This window comes from Danio rerio, chromosome 1, assembly GCF_049306965.1.
Source record: "Danio rerio strain Tuebingen ecotype United States chromosome 1, GRCz12tu, whole genome shotgun sequence".
Taxonomy (NCBI): Eukaryota; Metazoa; Chordata; class Actinopteri; order Cypriniformes; family Danionidae; genus Danio; species Danio rerio.
In genome coordinates, this window is record NC_133176.1 from 13,175,985 (window position 1) to 13,197,729 (window position 21,745).

A 21,745-nucleotide genomic window follows, 5' to 3' on the forward strand; every position below is an offset into this window, starting at 1 on the left:
TAATTTTATTTAGTATTTAAAACCTTAAAGGTATTTTTATTATTGTTGATGTTATGCCTCTTAGCAATATTTTAGTCCTCTATATGGTTTTTAATTGAATTTGTATTGTGAGATTGTAATGTAATGCATCTATATTGTTGAATTTCTGTTTGTTTGTTTTTCTGTATTTCCCCCTCTATATTTAAGGATTATCTACTATTTTTAAAGTACTTAAAACCAACCATCTAATAAAAAATACAATTAACAATCACATTTTGTTTCATGAGTGTCTTTGTTCCTGTTTTGTAGGACTCTTATTTTAACAGATTTCATTTGGAAACACTTGACTGATCATTCAATTAAAGTTTTACCTTTATTATTCCATCACTCAATGAGATCATTTAATTGTGAGTTGAATTACTCCATTTGTAATTGTTTTTAAATAAACTAAAAACAAAGACTTGTTTTATTCAGTTTGTTGAATGTGAACTTCTCTACTTTACATATTAAAAGATATTTAAAACCACTATGAATGTATTTAAATTAATATTTAAATTTATATAACTGTTTCACTGTGGGTATTTCTATTTTAATTTATTTAGCACATTTATTGGCTATTCAAACATGAAAAGAAGTTTTAGATACTTTGTGGCTCTAATAAATGGTTAAACATTACAATATCCCTGCTGAAAAATCCAGCTTAAACCAGCCTAGGCTGGTAAGCTGGTTTTAGCTGGTCGACCAGGCTGGTTTTAGAAGGGTTTTGGTCATTTCCAGGCTGGTTTCCAGCCATTTCCAGCCTGGTCTTAGCTGGTCAGGCTGGAAACAGACCAGCAAAATCCAGCTAAAACCAGCTTGACCAGCCTGGTTTAAGCTGGACATAGCTGGTTTTAGCTGGTCATCTCCCAGCCTGACCAGCTAAGACCAGGCTGGAAATGGCAGGAAACCAGCCTGGAAATGGCCAAAACCCCTCTAAAACCAGCCAAACAGCCTAGGCTGGTTTAAGCTGTTTTTTCAGTAGGGATTTTTGACAAAATGTTCTAAAATTATTGTTTACAAGTGCCTAAGTGGGATTCGAACCCCGTTCTTTGTGAAAAGAAAGAAAAATCTGATTGGCTCTGACATTACATTCACCAGTGGGCAGGTACTTCAATCTGATTTGCTGGTCTCTCATGCGCGTATTCAGTCTCTCTGGGTTTGCTTGAGTTTTGTCCACACTGGCGCTTCATAATTTTCCTGCTTTTGCTCTCCAGAGATCCTCCTGATAAATTGATTATTCCAGAATGTTGATATGGTTTGTATATTGCTAAACTATTTAGTAACAATACACGAAAAACTATGAGGTTAAGGTAAATTCTATGATAAATACTAGTGTTTTTGAGAGTTAGGTATACTGCCTATGTTTAAGCCTAGTATTATTTACAAGTTGTTAATGAATGCTTCAGCATACTGTAGTATTAAGAATAGTGAACTAATAAAATGAAATACAGAGTGTAGTTTTACTACAGTAAAGTGTGGTGAATTGTAGTATAATATACCCAATACTGTAAAAAAACTACAGCACTGGGTCATTTGTTTATATTACACTTGTGTTACCATAGCAACTATAATATTACCCCAACAGATTAATTAAAGTACTTTACTATAGTACTGTTCAAAACCCTGTCCATGCCAATAGATGTGTTCAGGGGCCCTGTGGAACAGCTTTTCCTCAAAATGAAGAGGATGACATGGAAAATGTCCTCCACAATCTCATCAATAATGTGGAAGACAGCAGAGACGTGTTCACTTTATTTTAGTTGCCATGATAAAATGGGATTGATAGTGAGATTTATTTAAAGAGTGAATAGTACAGTAGGCTATAATGCCAAATCAAGTTTTTCCTTATTTTTATCACAGTTACATTTCTGCTTGTGTTAGTTATATTTTTGTTTAAATGCTTTTTATTTGATTAGTATGGTACACCTTTTGGATGATTAATAAATGTTTGTAAAACAAAATGCATTCTTTACATCCAACCTCTATTCTCTGTGTCTTTAAGTGTTTGAAACTGGAAATATCTCATCATAAAACATACAGCCAAAATGTTATGGTTTATTAGATAAAAAATTTAATATGTAAGTCTATTTTAGTATTTTGGTTATTGTTAATAAATAGTGCCTCAATATAAATCATATCAAAAAGCATGAAAGGAAGAGGAAACACAAGACACAAATTCTATATATAATCTCTGAGAGCGCGCAGGAAAATGTGTGCGTGAGCAGTGCATATTTGAGAGCGAGAAAATTTGCGCGTGAGCAGCGTATATTTGAGAGCTCGCAAGCAGTTTTGTCCACAGAGGAAATCGGTGCACGAGCATCACACAAGGTAGAGAGCAAAGCTCTTCAACGTTATGTGAAGAAAACAACGTTATTGTTTGTATGAAGTAGCCTACTTCATTTAGAATATGTGCTACCATTTTACATTGCTGCTAGACAGATTTGCATCTCCATCTCTTTAGCACACACGAGATTCAATTGACAAAATACCAAGTTAACTCAATTTTACTTTGCAGCATACAGGAGTTGTTGGTCCACTGCTGCCTCATTGAGGTTGTTTATGTAGTTTTAGTTAATCACAAGTTGATCACTGAAGACATGACATAGCACAACTAAACTTAATGAACTAGACAGCAGTAGACCTGCAATTTCTGTGTGATGTGAAGCAAAATGGACTCTTTTTTTGGTGGAACTCATTCTTGTGCAATAGGCTGTGTAGACGAGACGCAGCACTGTTTAGCACTTTTTCAGAAAATTACATTTGTATCTTTATATATCCAAGCAATGTTCTTTCATTAAAAAAAAGGTTTGTTTAATAAATACAGATCTTACAGCCATACATAATCTGTTTAAATTTTATTTTTCTGTTAAAAAGACTCGAAAAGACTCGAAAATCAAACTATAGGACTTTGGACTTGACTTGAGACTTGTTGCCTTTGACTTGGGACTTGACTCGGGACTTGCCTGTCTTGACTCGGGACTTGACTCGGGACTTGAGGGCAATGAATTGAGACTTACTTGTGACTTGCCAAACAATGACTTGGTCCCACCTCTGGTCCACAGCAGGGGTCACCAATCTCGGTCCTGAACGGCTGGTGTCCTTGCAGGGTTGAGCTCCAACTTGCCTCAACACACCTGCCTGATGTTTCAAGTAAAACCTAGTAAGACCTTGATTAGCTTGTGTTTGATTAGGATTGGAGCTAAAATCTGCAGGACATTGGCCCTCCAGGAACAAGTTTGGTGACCCCTGGTCCACATGCATGGGGTGAGTTGGATGAACTAAATTGGCCGTAGCGTATGAGTGTGTGTGTGAGTGCGAGAGTATATGAGTGTTTCCCACTGAGTTGTGGCTTAAAGGGCATCAGCTGCGTAAAACACGGTGCTGGAATAGTTGGCGGTTCATTCCAATGTGGTGACCTCTGATAAATCAAAGACTAAGCCGAAAGAAAATGAATGAATGAATGAAAGAATGAATGAATGAATAAGCTTCTCATATGCAACTGCTGATATATTGCCAAGTCAATAAAATATTGAATTTTCACCAGAGGATTCTCCTTCTTGTGGAAATATTCAAGTATGAAGCCAGTTTAAGATAAAAAACACTGCAATATTGAAAATCTGAACCAAAATTGAAACTTGTGTCATCAGTTTGAAGGTGTAAGTGATTTTACAAGCGTTACCAGTAATATTTTACCCATAAGTACCCAAGGGTAAAATAACTGATTCTATTTGAAGACATTTTCAATGGACCTTTTTCACAGCTTTGATGGATTTAATGATCAACATCTCAAATCCGTAAAGGTTTTTTTTTTTTAGATTTTGATTAAATAATATATGTACATTTAACTCTACGACAAAAAACCAGCTTAAACCAGCCTAGGCTGGTTGGCTGGTTTAAGCTGGTCGACCAGGCTGGTTTTAAAGGGGTTTTGGCCATTTCCAGGCTGGTTTCCAGCCATTTCCAGCCTGGTCTTAGCTGGTCAGGCTGGGAGATGACCAGCTAACACCAGCTTGACCAGCCTAGCCAGGCTGGGAGCCCAGCCCAAACCAGCTATGTCCAGGTTAAACTAGGCTGGATAAGCTGGTTTTAGCTGGATTTAGCTGGTCATTTTCCAGCCTGACCTGCTAAGACCAGGCTGGAAATGGCTGGAAACCAGCCTGGAAATGACCAAAACCCCTTTAAAACGTGGCTGGTCAACCAGCTAAAACCAGCCAACCAGCTTATGCTGGTTTAAGCTGGATTTTTCAGCAGGGAAGCTATACTTTCTACTATATCATTTTGCATCAAATAAAAACATACAAAACTAATTACCACTTATGTGAGGTGGTATAATGCAGCGTTTATGTGGAGCAGGAAGGCCCAATCCCAATAAGGCCCAATCCCAAACAAATATTTTTATACCTGCACCCCTCTCCCTTGGCCCTCGAAACAGAGTGTGAAGGGGAGGGGCTTCAAATTTACCCCTAAGAACTGGGGCAACTGTACAACACCTGCACACATCATCATATGTCGTCACAAGTTCTTACTTCATATGATCTTGTGGATGCTGAACACTGGTGGAGGTGCAGAGAACCCCACATCATGATTGTGAAGTGATTTGGGTATATGGCCATACGCAATAAATGCGCTATATAAATACACATTACATTATTTTCCAGAAGCGTGGAACCCCTATGATGGTTTTTATTAATTAAAGCCATTGTTTCTGAACAGAAAAATCATACTGAGTCCAAACTTTTCAACGCTGATGTAGTTTGGAATCTAAATCTTCACTCTGATTTCACTGAGATAACACTAAGTACAGGGTGATGACTTGAGATGCAGATGGTTTCCACATTTAGTACGGAAGGTGAGAAGCTGCGAGCGTTCACAGAAAGACATTTCCATGTGTTTCTTCGCCAGAGAGTGAAAGTGTGAGTGCGTATGTGTGTCAGGGTTTCACTCAGATGAGAAGTTTAATTAAAGCACTTTGTCAGATGTAGGAGCAGCATGGGTTTATCTTAAGACAATGCTCTAGGCCATTCTTAGCAGCACGAACCGTACACACTCTGCGATGAAACACTTTATTCCTTTATGATATGAATTGCTTACATGGATCCTAATTAGTTTTGATGTCATGCTATTTATTCAGTTGTATATTCACAGCAGATCTAAACATGATAAACGTTTACTCCCAATGGAAAATGTTCAATCACTATGCAGTTACATGGTTTCCAGAAATGTATGGTATTTCAAAGTATGCTGGAGTTTGCTTATAATTACTGATAGCCATTTTCTCAGTTCTTGAAAGCTAAAACATGAAAAGAGTTCTTTCAAAAATGTAACTTCGGTCATCATTTGCTCACCAACTCTTGTCATTCCAAACCTGTATTTCCTTTAATCCTTAGTAGAAAATGAAGGATGATATCATGCAATTCTGTCTGTTTCTCTTTCTGACTCTAAAGGTGTCTGAGTGATATTTATTTATTTACTGTTTGTTTGTCATCACAAAAAGCCACAAAAAAACCCCACTTTAGAATATCGTTGTTCACAGTTGCTTGCTGAGGGTGGCACGGTGGCAAAGTGGTTAGCACTGTCACCTCACAGTAAGAACGTTGCTGGTTTGGGTGCCCACTTGGACAGTTGGCATTTCTGTGTGGAGTTCACTGGTTTTCCCCACAGTCCAAAGACATGCGCTATAGGTGAATTGGAATAACTAAATTGGCTGTAGTGTATGAGTGTGTGTGAGAATGTTAGAGTATATGGGTGTTTCCCAGTTGTGGGTTGCAGCTGGAAGGGCATCCGCTGCGTAAATCACGTGTCAGAATATTTAGCGGTTCATTTTGCTGTGGTGATGCCTGATAAATAACAGGACTAAGCCGAAGGAGAATGAATGAATGAGTGTTGCTTGCTGGTGGAATGATTTTATCAACCACATCTAAAATATTAAAACTCTGATAATATTTAGAGACAGCTGAAAACAGACACTGTTGAAGAACGTCCATTTACTGTTTATCTACCTTTTTTTTAATCCCACCATATTCTAGCTTATTCATTCATTCGTTCATTTTCTTTTTGGCTTAGTTCATTTATTAATCTGGGGTCGCCACAGCTGAATGAACCACCACCTTATCCAGCACATGTTTTATGCAGTGGATGCCCTTCCAGTGGCAACCCATCCCTTGGAACGACCCATACATACTCATTCACAGTCATACCCTACGGACAATTTAGCTTACCCAATTCACCTATAGCGCATGTCTTTGGACTGTGGGGGAAACAGGAGCACCCGAAGGAAACCCACAGGGAGAACATACAAACTCCACACAGAAATGCTAACTGACCCAGCCGAGACTCAAACCAGCGACCTTCTTGCTGTGAGGCTGTTGTGCTACCCACTGTGTTACTTTTTTAAGTCATGTCTGAAACGTTGTGTTACTATCAGCTCTTGTAACAATTTGACTTTTTATAATAAACTTTTTGTTTTCCTCATTTGTGAGTTGTTTAGATAAAAGCACCGGTTAAATCAGGAGTTTTAGATGCCACAGACCTTCACACAAGACACCTCCATCTAATATGTATTTATGTAGTTGCTTGTACATTTAAAATGTTTAAGATTAAAATTAAAATTAGTTTCTGTTAAGCTACATTATTACATTTTTAATATTATTATGGTACGCTGAGATTTCCACCTTTATTAACGTATTTCAAATTTACATTTTGAATTTACATACGGCGGGTCATTCCACTGTGGCAACCTCTGATGAATAAAGAGACTGAGTCAAAGGAAAATGAATGAACGAATTTATTTATAAATTTGTCATTTTACAATTATTTTATATCATTTTAAAACGTTTTATATTTTTATTATGTGTTTACTAAATTACTCGTTTGTTCCTTTCATACGTGTGTTAAAATGTTATATTCTTCGCAAAATGTTTATAATTAAATGATTACAAAAATTGTGTGTAATTTTTTTTACAAACATTAACAGACCATCAGTATTCTCTTTTACTCCCCTAAAGTCCCAGTCTGAAACCCCCTGCACTTAATGCATAAATGTAAAAATATAAAACTATGGTCATTCATTAATTTTCCTTCGGCTTAGTGCCTTATTTATCTGGGGTCACTACAGTGGAATGAACCGCCAACTATTCCAGCATATGTTTTACGCAGCAGATGTCCTTCCAATAGTGTATTAGGAAACACCCATACACTTTTGCATTCACACACACTCTGGTACACTATGGCCAATTGACCCTTCACTAAGCCACCCCCGAAAACCTCTAAACTGTGTTCCCTACAAAAATACAAACAAATTATTTTTCACAGCTGTCTTTCTTTTTTCACTCGATATTATGAGCACTGCTCTGTTTAAGCCCTCGCAGTAGTCATACCAATAGTAGTCATATTTCTATCTGTTTCAAGCTACGAATATTTGAAATTACATATCAACAGAACAAAACCAAGATGTGACAAAGTGAGCACTTGCAATCAAAATACTTCACCTGCAGCTGTTTTTCAAGAATTTATATGCCTCATGTCTATGTCAGAACAGTTCACTTATGTTTTCATCAGTCTTTTGGAGATTTAGTCAATGCTGACGACGTATAGCGAGTTAGTGTGTGCTTTTATATTATATTATATCGTCTGATTAATATTTGTTGGTAGGGAAAATCTATTTGTTCACTTCTGCTATTCATACTTTGATTTGCATTTCAATTGATTTATTGTTTCCACTTAACCGCAAATTAGAACAGAAACGGTATAAAAAGCACACAAACATGCTGACAGTTATAGCTATTGTACATTGTTATGGGTCAATGATGCGAATATTTGGTACAAATCCATCAATTTCCCCTTTCTGGCTGAATGAATTACGTAGAGGCACTGTCCATACATGTTTTCTCATCGGTTAGTAACGCTATATTACATTGCACAACAATTAATCTATCAGACTTTGACTGAAAATAGAGAAATCACGGTTTAATTTGTTATTATTAGATTATTTTTAAATGTCACCTCTCCTGCTGTGCATGTACTGAGCTGTTGAATGGTCAGCTTATGAGGCAGCTAGGCTAACCTAGCTTCAATTTCGATTAAGGTTAAGTTATTTTCTAATCGATTGCCTATTATGTCGTGAATATACCCCTGCAATGCATAGTACAGTCCTTATTTGTCTGGCTTTCTCGGATATTTCACCCGTTTGCCAAAAATGACTAATTATATCCCTGGAAATGTCTGACACCGCATACATATTGTAATAGACGTGCCAGGCACGCAAGCTTGACAGGTGTAGCAACAGTAACTAAGGAGGCCATGTCTTAGCGAAGAATCAATTGTGTTTACCCAGCCCTGCTAAAAAAACCCAGCTAAAACAAGCCAACAAGCCTAGGCTGGTTTAAGCCTGGTTTAATGACCAGCCTGGTTTTAGAGGGATTTGGGCCATTTCCAGGCTGGTTTTCAGTCATTTCCAGCCTGGTCTTAGCTGGTCAGGCTGGAAAATGACCAGCTCCAGCTAAAACCAGCTTGACCAGCCTGGTTTAAGCTGGACATAGCTGGTTTTGGCTAGGCTCCCAGCCTGGGTAGGCTGGTCAAGCTGGTTTTAGCTGGTCATCTTCCAGCCTGACCAGCTAAGACTAGGCTGGAAATGGCTGGAGACCAGCCTGGAAATGGCCAAAACCTCTCTGAAACCAGGCTGGTCATCCAGCTAAAACCAGCCAACCAGCCTAGGCTGGTTTAAGCTGTTTTTTTCAGTAGGGAGTCCACCTATACCGCATGTCTTGGCCTGTTGGGGACACTGGAAAACCTGGACGAAACCCATGCGAACACAGGGAGAACATGCAAACTCCACACAGAAATGCCAACTGGGGCAGCTGGGACTTAAACCAGTGACCTTTTTGCTGTTTGGTGACAATGCTAACCACTGAGCCACTATGGGTCAATGGATGCCAATATTGTTTGAACAATACTGTCTTTTATCATATAGACAAAGAAAAACTCAGTGTCATATTTTGTCTTCTGCAGAAGAGAAAAGGTCTATCAATTTTGAAATGACAAAAGGGATGAGCAAACTGAATTTTCTGTGAACTAACCCATGCGATTTTCTAGAAGCACAAACACAGCACATCTGAGAACAAACGTCAGAGCGTCAGGTCTGCTATGAATCCAGCGTAATGGCCTCAGTCATTCCTAAGTGGTAAGGCAAGCTCAATGACTCACATGTGCGAGATTGAGTCCACCACATCGACAGATTCAGACTCCCAGCGTCCTCCCCGCAGGAGTTGGGTGAGCTGTCAGTGGCGACCACTGGAGATTTGTCCTGATTCTGCAGGTTGAATATTTTCGGGAGAGACGCCAGAGCCAGCGCTGAAGCTGGTGACGGGCCGAGCAGCCGCAAACGCAAAGCCTTCGCCGAACGATGGAGATCACCAATGAAGCAGTAGCAAAAAGGGTTGAGAGAAGAGTTGGTGAGGCCCAACCACTGTGCAAAGGGTCTGGTCTGTAGGAGCCAGTCTGGTGGATGGCGCAGCTCACGGTCTAGCCAAATATCAGTCACATACATAGGCAACCACGAGAGAGCGAAAAGCAGCACCAAAGCTGTGACCATACGTGCGATCTGTCTACGCCCTTGAAGCCTTGTTTCATGAAGAGCCTGAGAACGAGGGTCCAGTTCAGTGAATCGACCGTCGGTGGCAGAGCTGCGCAGTCGGCGACATGTCAAAAAGGCTAAAGTGAGATTAAACGTAACAGGCAGGCAGTAGAGGGCGCTGAAGAGCAAGACGTTGTACACCTGACGCAAACGTGGCTGAGGCCAAACTTCTCCACAGACGGGTAACACGATGGCCAGACCGTCAATCAGAGCGACTTCATCACGCCTGGTTACAATGGCGACTGGCATGCAGATCACTGAGGAGACGAGCCACACGATGGTGACAGAGGCCAGAATGCGTCGGCGAGTAAAGTAGGCACGGGATTGCAGCGGCGAGTGAACTGCATAGTATCGGCTAATGCTGATGACTGTGATGCTCAAGACACTGGCGGAAACAGACACCGCTTGTGTGAAGGGCACGGCACGGCACAGGAAGTCTCCGTATATCCATGGTGTGTAGATACGGTGGCCCAAGGTGACGGGCATGCACACGCAGACCACCGCCAGGTCACACACGGCTAAGTTTATTAGCAGACAGCGGGTGGCGCTCACCCCCGACAGACGTACACTTCCATGCTGGCCCAGTAAGACTTTGAGGGACATGACATTTCCGAAGAAACCCACGAGGAAGGAAATGGAGTACAGGACAGTCAATATAATAGTGCCAGGCTCTCGGATGGTGAGGAACAGCTGCCATTCTAAAGCGGCGTTATCCTGGAAGAAGAAGGTGCTGTTGAAGAAACTGGCTGATGAGGAACTGCTTTTGTTTTGAGGTTCACGTTGAAGGTCATAGAGTTGGGTTGGTGGCTGATCTGGGGTCAGATTCATCGTTGTTTTCCTGTGTTGTTGAGTGGGTGAACTATCTAAAGATCTAAACTACATGGTAACGATTGAAATGTTCTACCTTACTTTCAGGTACCAAAGTTTGCATTTATGGACAAAAAAGCTTGAAGACCATGGAAAACCGGACAATCTTAAATCCATGTTTGTTTTTTTCTGTCAGTTCACAAGCCAGAGCACAATTCAGTCTCTTCTTCCACACTGTATCAAATACAGAATTCACATTTACCTCTTCAGACAAGATTGTTGGCTACAAGAGAAAATTAGACCTGCTTTTTTCTTAAGTATCTCTTCTTCTTCTTCTTTGCTTGGTTTTCTTCCTTCACACCTTGGTATCATGTATAACCTGAAAAGGGACAGACAGTTATACACTGATGTGCATGCATGCATTAATCTATTCACTGAAAAGGCAACAAAAACCTACAAGCAAAAGCTTTCCAAATCCTTTAATTTATTCATACTTCTGATCTCATGCTGCTGCACCCATTCATGTGCATATAAGGGCGACCGAGATTACAACTTTAAAGGGCTAACACTAGGAAATGACAAAGAAAGGTTTTTTACATTGTATAAATAGCTTTACATTCACACAATGCACCTGTCAAATTGACATGAACTCATGTTTATGTATAGTCACGAATGGCACTGCAGTCTATAACATTTCATGCATTAAAACCCTTTTGGTTACCATTTTGTTTTATGTATATAAAATAATACTAAATGTAATACACAATCAAATGTATGCTGATGAATTTAATTCCTAATGATAATTTGTTTACCTCAAAATAGAATTATTGTGATTCATAAGCAGCATTTGAAAACCCTAAACACTCTATTAAAATATTACATCTTCTTTTAACTATACATTTAAAAACTATGACACATAGCAGTCGACACAGAATACAGCTCATTTTACGCACAGTTGAATTTGAAATAGACACTCACCCAAACAATTAAAGGCTCTAAAGTATCTTCAGATTGGTGAAAAGTTAAGCCAAGATCAACGTAAACATTTTCCACCAGACTTCCATTAGATCCAGCGCGGTGATGCTTCGGTTACCTGTTCACGACCTCTGGTAAAGGAGATGAGCTTTCGGCTGAGCTTCAAGCTTTAACTGTGCGGAATACTTGCGCGCATGCGCCTCCTCGCGGCAGCATAAAGTCATTACTCAAGCACAATCGGTCATCAGATGTGCTTCACTTCTCACTCGGTAACCTGCCTTGATTGAAGCACGTTCAGGTGCCCAGATGTCCGAATTAAATATTTAGGTTGTGAAATAATTTAATGTAAATAGATGAAAATTAAGAAAAGGAAAAGCCTACCTGAACACCCCACACCACTTTTATTCCTTTTGCCTGAAAAGAAAACCTCACTGAACCCACATGATAAAATACAATAAACAATTTCAATATGCTCGTGTCAATGGCCCATGAAAATTTCCTGGTAGTTGTGATACTATTTCACAACTGTAACAAAAGGCAATTCAATCGTAACTTAATGTTAAAACAGCTATCATAACATTATTTACCAATGTGTGCCTCTTTTTGGATTCTCGGAAGCTACATGTAACACAGGAAATACACTGTTTTTGTTTACATCCCTCAAAATGGTCAATAGTATTTTGGTAGTGTTTTTAACGCTATTAAAGTACTTGAATTAGTCTGTTGCTTTAATTCTAATGTCGTAGTAGGCTACATAGTAAAACAAATAAAAGGTTTTCTACAACAATTATTGGTGGCTCAGTGGTTAGCACTGTTGCCTCACAGCAAGAAGGTCGCTGGTTTGAGTACCGGCTGTGTGGAACTTGCATGTTCTCCCCGTGTTAGGGTTTCCGGATGCTCCAATTTACCCCACAGTCCGAAGACATGTGCTATGGGTGAACTGAATAAATCAAATTGGCCATAGTGTGTGAATGAGTGTCTATAGGTGTTTTCCAGTACCGGGTTGCAGCTGGAAGGGCATCTGCTGTGTAAAAAAACATGCTAAATAAATTGCCGGTTCATTCCACTGTGGCGGCCCCTGATGGATAAAGGGACTAAGGCGAAGGAAAATTAATGAAATATTTTTTTTTTATTTACTGCAGTAAAAACCAGCTATATCTATCAGTTCACCATAATCAATATAGTAACCTATGCTGTAGCATTCATCAATTGAAAATAATATACAGCAAAATACAGTAAATTACATGGAACATATGGTTAAATATGTAAAAATGATTTAAAAATGTGTCAATTACCCTACCTTATAATTTGTATATCATTTATTAACATAGCTTTTTTTTAGCTAAAAAGCTACACTGGAGAATTGGCTTTCAATCATAAGGTTTCTCTTGTATAAAAAAATCAAACCAGTAACTGAAAAACCCAGCTCACGTGTTACTTGTGCCCAGATGTAGAGAATACCAGTGCAGATCTTGCCCATCCGGTAATTACCTCCCACTCTGTTAATGTGGATGATACTTTCTCCTGTCAACCCAATTCATTTGATGTGGCTTGTTTTGAATTCATTAAGCTGTAGTGTTGCCATTTGCCGCTACATCTGTAAATTTCAGTGCTCCGTCTGTGCCAACAATTTCTCTGGGGTGTTTCGCCAATATCAGGTGTAATTAAACTGACCATCGTGATAAACATAGCGGACAAAAATAAGGTACAGTACGACATTTGAGTTTTAAAATTATGGTTAATCAATGTATTTTCTCTCAATGGTTGTTTCAAAGTAACGCAATCCCAGGATTTAATAAACTATAGGCTAATCGTTACGTCAACTGACCAAGATCTCGGATTATTCAGGCAGTATAGTGTTGTCACCTCACAGCAAGAAGGTCGCTGGTTCGAGCCCCAGCCGGGTCAGTTGGGATTTCTGTGTGGAGTTTGCATGCCCGTGTTTGCGTGGGTTTCCTCTGGGAGCTCCGGTTTCCCCCACAAGTCAAAAGACATGTATAGGTGAATTGGGTATGTATTGAGTGTGCATAGTTTCCCCAGTGATGGGTTGCGACTGGAAGGGCATCCGCTGCGTAAACATTTAAGCTGGATGAGTGTTTGGTTCATTCTGCTGTGGCGACCCCAGGTTAATGGAGGGACTAAGCCGAAAAGAAAATAAATGAATGAATAACATCATGAATCAATTTTCCAAAATATGTTTTTGTCTTGTAATGAATTGCTATGGTAGTCCTAGATGAAAGTGTTTATTCGGGTCGATTCTTGATAAAGAATAGCCCAGTACCTCCTTCATTTAACAGAAGCATAAAACATTTCGTTTTATTTACCGGCTTGTAAAGCAGCACACGTTACACTGATTTCAATATATATCTGCAAAAATTTAATTTCTGACTTAAGACCTAATAAGAACTTAAAGTACTGTCAGGCGTCACAGGGTATTCACTTTGTTTGGCTCATAGGCCATTTAAACATTGTATGAATGACATTCTTTTTTAACTATTCTTATGACCATTATGTAAAGATCACTGCGAAACTACACAACAGTTGTGTGGACAGCGGCTGGAAGTGCATCTGCTGCGTAAAACATATGCTGGATAAGTGGTGGTTCATTCCGCTGTGGCGACCCCAGATTAATGGAGGGACTAAGCCGTAAAGAAAATGAATGAATGAACATTTTAAAAGTTGACCTATACACTGGGCAGCTGAGAATTACATAATATTATTTGTTCAATGTATTGTGCTTCTGGTGGTTCAGTTGACGCCAGTCAGCCTATGACGTCTCCTCTATTTTTAATCCAATTTATTATTTGCTATATGAAAAATGTTTACGTCGTTCTACTGTATTTCTGATAACCATGGCAGTATGTTAAAATAAATATTATGACACATTTCTTTAATACCAAATCAAAGTCTACACTATGAATACTGATGTTCTCTCTGATGTTTATCAGAAAGTCAGAGGCTTGTATAGACAGCACTTCATGAACAACACAAGTTTAGACTACTTTCTCTATGGCATTTAAACATAAAGCAGTTTATTAACAGCCCAACTGCATTTATTTATTTTTTTTTGTAGTTGTACTACAACATGGTCTACTTTTAAAATATATGCCTGCTCACAGACTTTCATGCAGTTTTCAAACAAACACCTGTACAAATTCTCTTCCAGAACTTTGGCATACCTTCAAAGCTTAGATTTCGCATTTTGTTTGTTTTTGTAGCGCAAATCTCGATAAATGCATACCGTGATAAAAGGATTTTTCTCTGTTTCCAGGCACTGATGCTCAACACCCTGCACCAGATAAGTTCATTTTAATATATTATTAAAACACTGAATCCAGGCTCAGAAAATCAAGTTTTCTGACATGTACAACATCTTGAATCACAAATGAAAAAACATAAAAAAACATGAAAAAATCCATAAGAATTGTTATCAAAACATCAATTTATGACGAGTCATTCGAATCATTCACATTTAGAAAGGAGTGAGTAGGCTCATCTGTTATGGTCTATACAATAGAAAGCTAACAATACGCTAGAAAAAGAAAATGTGTACATTTACAGAAAGAAAGGTTACTGTATGAAAATGTTAAGAAAGGCAGAATATTTCCTCCTTGTGTTTCCTTCAGTCATGCAACTGCATCCTATGGTACAGAATCATAGATCCGAACATTTGGATTGTCTCTAAATGATGGTTAAGTGATTGAGTAGATACTGTAAAAAGACTTGTGTGTTTCAGAGCAGTTTTACATTGTGTATTTGAGTGTTAAGGTGCATTTTTATCCACTTGCATTGAGTGTAAAAGGACTCCAGTAATATTCTGCTTTTGTGAAACGTAGTGTTGCATTGTTGCTTTTTGTGCATGAGTGATATTTAGTGTCGTAACTAAATGGCCTAAGCATGTTTGTGCATGAGATTTGAGGGATACAAGCCCTTTCCTGTTGGCATCTTAACACAGCGTCCATTTTAGTTGCACGGAAAGAAACCTCAATTGACAGAAGGTGTCACAAAGTCATAAAAGTTACAGCATCATAGCATTTTCCAGTTTAAAACGACATTTCTACCTGCTAATGTAATTTATGATATTTATTAAAATCAAAATGAATCCATAAACACCTACGTTCAAGAATCAGGTTGCGATGTCTCGAGATTGGCTTCGGATGCCTCATCTTACGAATGATAACATTAGCTGTTGACTGGCATGTCATGACAAACGTCGAAACACTGTAATGTCAGCCTAATGAGACTGGATGCAAGTAAATGAAACCAACAATACTGCACTTGGTAAAGACAGCTAGGTTATCTTACACTACATCCACACAAGTCTTACTTAGTGACTGCATGACAAGGAGGAACTTTCCTCAGTTTCATTGTTCCCATCAGAATTAGTTTTTTTTTCATCCTTCTCCTGCGGAAAGAAGGCGAAGCCACTAAAAAGTCCAGTAAGTGGCACACGTCCAGTGTCCATATTGCAGATCCATCAACACCACAGAGAAGTGTTTCCCCATAAATGCGAAACAAAAATAAGAACAAGGCTGACCATGGTGAAAATAAAATCCGATTCACTACAAAACTAAAAATCTCCTGATAAAAATAAAAAAGAAGCCTGGACGACATGCCTAAACTGAAGACAAAAAATAACAATGTGGGGAGGCATTTCTCTTTAAGTCCAGGTATCCCTTCTTCGCCTTTCCCACTCCGCGCAGACTTTCCTCCGTTAGAAATATTCACATTTAAAGTGTGCACATACACACACATGAGCACCCACAAGTGTATTCACAAATTCAAGTGTCTACAAAACATGTACTATTATTTCATCACAGAGTTCATTGACGATTATTTTTTTCTTCATCACTGCAGCTCTAAGCCACGGCAAATGTCGCACTGCACTGTTACAGAGAAGATTAGTGCATCGAGTTTGTAGTGTTGCTCGTTTAGACATTTCTTTTTTAAGTACAAAAACATTATTTACAAAGAGCAAAGCTCGTGAGTTGTGCGGTTTTAAAACGCACTCACTAATGCACAAGGCAAACACTCCACTCGCACAAACACACTGTTTATGTGCTGTGCAACTGTTTCCCTTCTACAATAAAATACTGGGTCACACTTTACAATAAAGATCCATTAGTTTACGTGAGTTAATGCATTTACTAGCATGAACTAAGAATGCATTTATTAAATACAGTTCAGCATTTACAAATGCATTATTAAAACAGGTTAACGTTAGTTAACGCACTGCTAACAATGAACACATATTGTCATTAACATCCCAGCAAGCATTTTTTGTTTCTTAAAGATGTCTAATAGACATCTAAACATAGTCATCTTGGCTAAAACAAGGCTAAATTTGGGCTGTCAGTCAAAATCTAATAGACGTCGAAGAATAGGCCAAAACTAGACTTTATCAAATAAACAGAAATGAATGACAACACAAAGTCGGTCTAATCGGTCTAGTTGACGACTAGTCTAGTTTTGGGCTATTCTTAGGGTGCTTTCACACCTTTGAATCAATTCATTTGTTCCAAAACAGGGATTAAAATTGTTACAAAGTTGCACTTTGTTCTTGGTGCGGTTCGCAACAGACCAAAATAGCTAAAACAAGTCATGTGTAAGTAAACTCTCCTTACATTGGTCAGAGTTTCAAAGTTTATTTTGCAGAGTCCTGCTCAGCAGTCATACCTCCTTATTTTAATTTATAACGATGAGCAATAAGACATTATAAGCGAAAAGCTGCGTTTTCATTTTGAATGGTGACACCCACAGACGTCGTCACTAAATATAGAGCAGAGATAAGACTTTCTCATAAATAGCAGTCAGCTTATGCATTATAGGCTTTACATTACAGAGTGCAATAACAGATAAACTAAGACTGCTGTTTGGTCAGTTTTCCTAACGGATAAACAGCTCTCGTTGATAGTAAACATGCTTTCACTTTCGTATTTTACATGAAAAGCACATTTGCCATTAGGAATGGTTCTCTCTTCCTATGGCCGTATATATTTTTATTATATATCCATTATACACTGTGATATAGCCGGGCTCGGATTGCTTTCTCTCTACAAGAGAAAACTCCAGAAGAAATCCAGAGAACGAACTCCAGAGTTTGTTTCTAACAAGCCAAGACCACCTCATTCAGGCGATCTCAGACTGATTGTTTTGGCACGGATCCAAGTGCAATTGCTGGTTTCACATTTGCCAAACGAACCACACTAACTGGGCAAACAAGACAGGTTCCGAAACAAAAGTCTAGGAGAGTAAGCACTCTTAGATGTCTATTAGATTTTCACTGACAGCTCACCTTGTTTTAGCCAAGCTGTCTTTGTTTAGATGTCTATTAGACGTCTATTAAATACAAAAATGTTTGCTGGGATGCATGTAATACATGCATTGTTAATGTTTGGTTCATGTAAACAAATACATTGGCTGACATTAACTTATGGAGCCTTACCATACCTGCCAACATTTATCTCTGAAAATCCGGGAGAATGGTTAGTGGGTAAATGTTCAGGGATGATGTGTCTGAATAACACTGTTGAGAACCAGGTTAGTAGCTGTACTGTGGTGTTAGTAACCATACTATGGGATTCGATCCGATTGCAACGGCCACCCAAAACCTGCTCCAAAGTTGGCGACTCGGGAATGTTACATACTGCAACAAAAAAAGCTAAGGACCGCGGGTAGGGGTGGGGTTGAGAGTTTTCCGGGAGAAATAACAAAATGGGAGGGTGGTGGGAGATAGGTCTGAAATCAAGGAGATGGGTCTGAAATCAGGAGAGTCCTGGGAAAAACGGGAGTGTTGGCAGGTATGAGCCTTATTGTAAAGTGTTACCAAATACTGAATGTGCATAATGGCTCAAAGGCTTGATGGCTGTCAATTCACACTGGGTTACACCATAGATCACACTGTACTGTAAATACAAAGAGTAGCCTTGTAAATCCACAAGTATGGAATTCAGTGAACTCATGAACATTTGTAAACGAGTAAACGTCTCCTTCAACATCGAATAGTAATGATGGACACCTTGTATTGTGGCTGTAGTAGCAGAACGCTGCCATATTGTCAGGAACTGCAGAGAAAGAACGAAGGCTGCATCATTAAAACCTAAAAACAGTGTAATTTTGCAAAATACTTAAAAATAGAACTCCGTCATAAAATCAAATCATCTTAAAAATGACAGTGGTAAAAACCATTATCGTGGTCCTGCAGTCCTTGCCAATATGGCTGCCCTGAGAGACTCTCTTTTAGGGTAGTATGGGAGTTACTGTGCACACGACTGAGAGAGGAGTCCTCCAGAAGAGGGCAGTGTAGTTGCTGTGATGCATTGGGGAGTAAAAAATGGCAGTTGGAATTAAGGTTTGGCAAAAATGGAGTCTTTAAAAAGCCAAAGCACATGAGTACGGGCGGCTGATTCCAATCAGATACAAGAATGGTAGGGTGGACTTTGTTACTGGAGACAAACTTCATACTAGTGGACTTGACAGGTAGATGGCTATTGGTTACGCATTCGAGAGTGGTTAATGGATGGCAGAGTGGGGCCGGTGGATGGCTGAATTTGGTCGGCTATTGGGAGCTGAGCGGCTGGTTAGGTCTGGTCGCATGTTGGGCTCCAGGCCGTTCTGGGATTCTGTTGGCCGGGGCTGGTCTGGGCGGCTGGTTGCCAGATATTTGGCCCTCATGCTTGAGGTGTACTGCAAGACAGGGTGAGAAAACAAGGGGAGGGGAAGACACCATCAAATCATTCTGAAGAGCGAACTTTTACGTCCGATACAAAATGGCCAAAAGTTCAAAGTGAGGAAATGTTAGCATCTATTTGAGCATTAGGACAGAGTATAGCTGTAGCGTCTTACAAACATGAAGCACATATAAATATGAACCTCATTCTGTCGATCTCACTAAATCACTCGCATGCGTAAACAGACAAATTGACAGTCATTTGGACAGCCTGATGGTAATTTTAAAGCCAAGAGCTACTGTGATGATACATATTATCATTATGTGACAGTATACTTTTCTCCTCGAGACTGGCTTCTGTGTGCAATTTCCATTACAAGAGTGCAATTATTGTAAAAATGAAAACATAATGGTGTGACACCATGAGAAACAGAAATAAAGACAGCAGTGGATAAATAAAGCACACATATAGATACAGAAAATGCAGCTATATGTGGGAGAATGTTAGGGGTGAGGTTATAATGTGAGACACTTTACAAACAGACATGCATGAGGGATGTTTCTCAGGTGGGTTAGAAAGATACAAAATTCATGCATATTTTATATCATAAAATCCAGAGAAGGAGAGACTATTCCATCATATGTCAGCGATTCCAATTCTAACATAAACAAGGATCGATAAGCAGCATCCTGGACCATGACGTTATTAGGAAACAGATTGTCGAGTGGTCTCTCCAGTCTGGAGTTTGAATACGCATGCGTCATGTCCAGGGCCCATAAACAAAATAAGAAATAAAAACAATCACCTAGAAAGTAAGACTGAGTGAAAGCGGCGTTTAGAAGAGATCAAAGTGTTCTCATTTTCTGAACTCGAACTACTGGGAGGATGAAAGATGTCCTCACATGCCAAGTCTGATTAAAAGAGTTTCCCTGCCCCTTCAAAAAGAGTACTATGCTACTTTATTCACCGCGCATGAAGCAGGAGAAGAATTGTCTGGTCTCATCTCTATCATCAACTATTCATGCAATCATGCAAACTCCAGGATTCTGTCAAACCCACTTCCACTCAGTGAAGGGGGCCTTGAATTAAAATAAGTAGAAACATGAATGCCATTTCTGAGGAATAGTCTACCCATAATATAATGCCCTTAACCCTGAAACCATACAACGGTCTCCCATAGAACACAAAAGGAGAAATTTAGAAAAAAATATTCATGCAGTTTTTTTCATACAATGCATGTGAATGGAAATGGACACTGTTACTGTAGGTATCAAAATGACAAAAAGCGCCTTTAAAATACCCTAAAAGTAGTCTAAACAAACCTTGTAATATGTTAAAGTCTTAAAAAATTGCTTTGTAGGAAGAATATACTCAACTACAGAAAACCTTCCCTCTTTTTACATCTAATAGTGTTGTTGTCGGATTACAAAAAATTCAATTCATACCTCTTCTGAATACTTGAAAGCATTTCAGAGCTCTTTTTCCACTGTACCAATCCATTGGTACAATTCTACTGTCTCTCTTTGTTCTCTCAGATGTATGAGGAGGATTTTAATGCAGATTGGCTTTTTATTCATGAAATAAAATAGCATACTTATTATGATTTCCCCTGTGGTATTGAATATTGATTTTACAAGGTACGCTATGGCTTAAACTATTTTAATTCAGGCTTGGCCTGTTTAAATGTCTTTCACAGAGCTTTTTTTGTCATGTTTGGACCACGCGTCCTTCCCATTGGCATTTACATTGATTGTATGGAAAAGAAAACCTTACATTTCACATTCCAAGGAAGAAGAAAAGCAAACCATGACAGAAATTTGACTGGTGTACCCTTTTATTTTTAACGGAGACGACTTGTAGCTAGTAACGCATACAGGCTGCCAAAATGACCTTCGAGACTCTTGATTTGCGTTTTTTAGTTTACAATGATCATCTAAATGCTAAATCTTTCCTAAAAGCTACGTTTTACAGTTGTCAAAGCTTACAAATACCATATATACTCATCTGTAAAGGCCTGTTTCACACCAAGAACGATGACAATATTGAGTATACTGGACAACTGTACTATAACTCTGTGTTTTATTTCTCAGCTCGCATGCTGCAGTTTAAAAGTAACAAAAGCGAATGAACATTAAGTGGTGTACTGTTGGTTTTGATTTTGAAAAAACGGCTAAGAAAATGCAGATGACTTTGGGAAAATGAGACCAAAAGATTTGGGACACAATTTTGTCTGCAGTTTCAAATGTGTGTGCCATTTCAGTTCTAAAGAAATAGTTTGGCTGTCAGTGTTGTATCTGTCTCTACCTGGATTTTCTTTCTGAAATATTATTTAATATATATATATATATATATATATATATATATATATATATATATATATATATATATATATATATATATATATATATATATATATATTATTTTTAGTTCTCTATACTGTATAAAGTCATCTTTAACTATCTTAAATTTAGAACAAGTCTTAGAAATGTTTAGTTCTCATTTTTGTTCTTGGTGTGAATAGTCTTATGCATGCATTAATCTGTCACAGTAACATCCTGTAAACAATTTAGGGCCACTACAATCAGTTTATGTCAAGAATGGGGCAGAGTTCCATCTAATTTCATGTATATGTGAGTCAATGTGT

At 38.7% G+C, this 21,745-nt stretch overlaps 2 protein-coding genes across 6 annotated transcripts in view; both read right to left on the reverse strand.

The window, feature by feature from the left end:
- Nucleotides 1–5,055: 5,055 nt before the first annotated feature.
- Nucleotides 5,056–11,576, reverse strand: zmp:0000001069. Of its 2 annotated transcripts, XR_012405474.1 has the most exons (3): nt 11,435–11,576; nt 8,709–10,835; nt 5,056–8,421 (listed from the first exon to the last, which is right to left on the reverse strand). XR_012405474.1 is itself a non-coding variant. In XM_005159825.5 (2 exons), the coding sequence occupies exon 2, from the start codon at nt 10,475–10,477 to the stop codon at nt 9,158–9,160; it is 1,320 nt and encodes a 439-aa protein (XP_005159882.1). In that variant the 5' UTR covers nt 10,478–10,835; nt 11,435–11,576; the 3' UTR covers nt 5,056–9,157. The 2 variants fall into 2 exon arrangements, 1 of the variants encoding a protein (XP_005159882.1); XM_005159825.5 differs by having other exon boundaries at nt 5,056–10,835.
- A 3,147-nt stretch (nt 11,577–14,723) lies between these two features.
- ttyh3b (tweety family member 3b) overlaps nt 14,724–21,745 on the reverse strand; it is a 69,070-nt gene continuing 62,048 nt past the window's right edge. For all 4 annotated transcript variants that reach the window (XM_073949201.1, XM_073949200.1, NM_001431093.1 and 1 more), the window contains one exon: nt 14,724–19,117. In XM_073949201.1, the coding sequence (XP_073805302.1) occupies nt 19,102–19,117 (16 nt within the window). In that variant the 3' untranslated portion in view covers nt 14,724–19,101. The remainder of the gene's footprint in view (nt 19,118–21,745) is intronic.

Bases quoted from the DNA above. Each gene is read 5' to 3' on its own strand.
- zmp:0000001069 (XM_005159825.5), bottom strand. From the start codon at position 10,477: ATGAATCTGACCCCAGATCAGCCACCAACCCAACTCTATGACCTTCAA.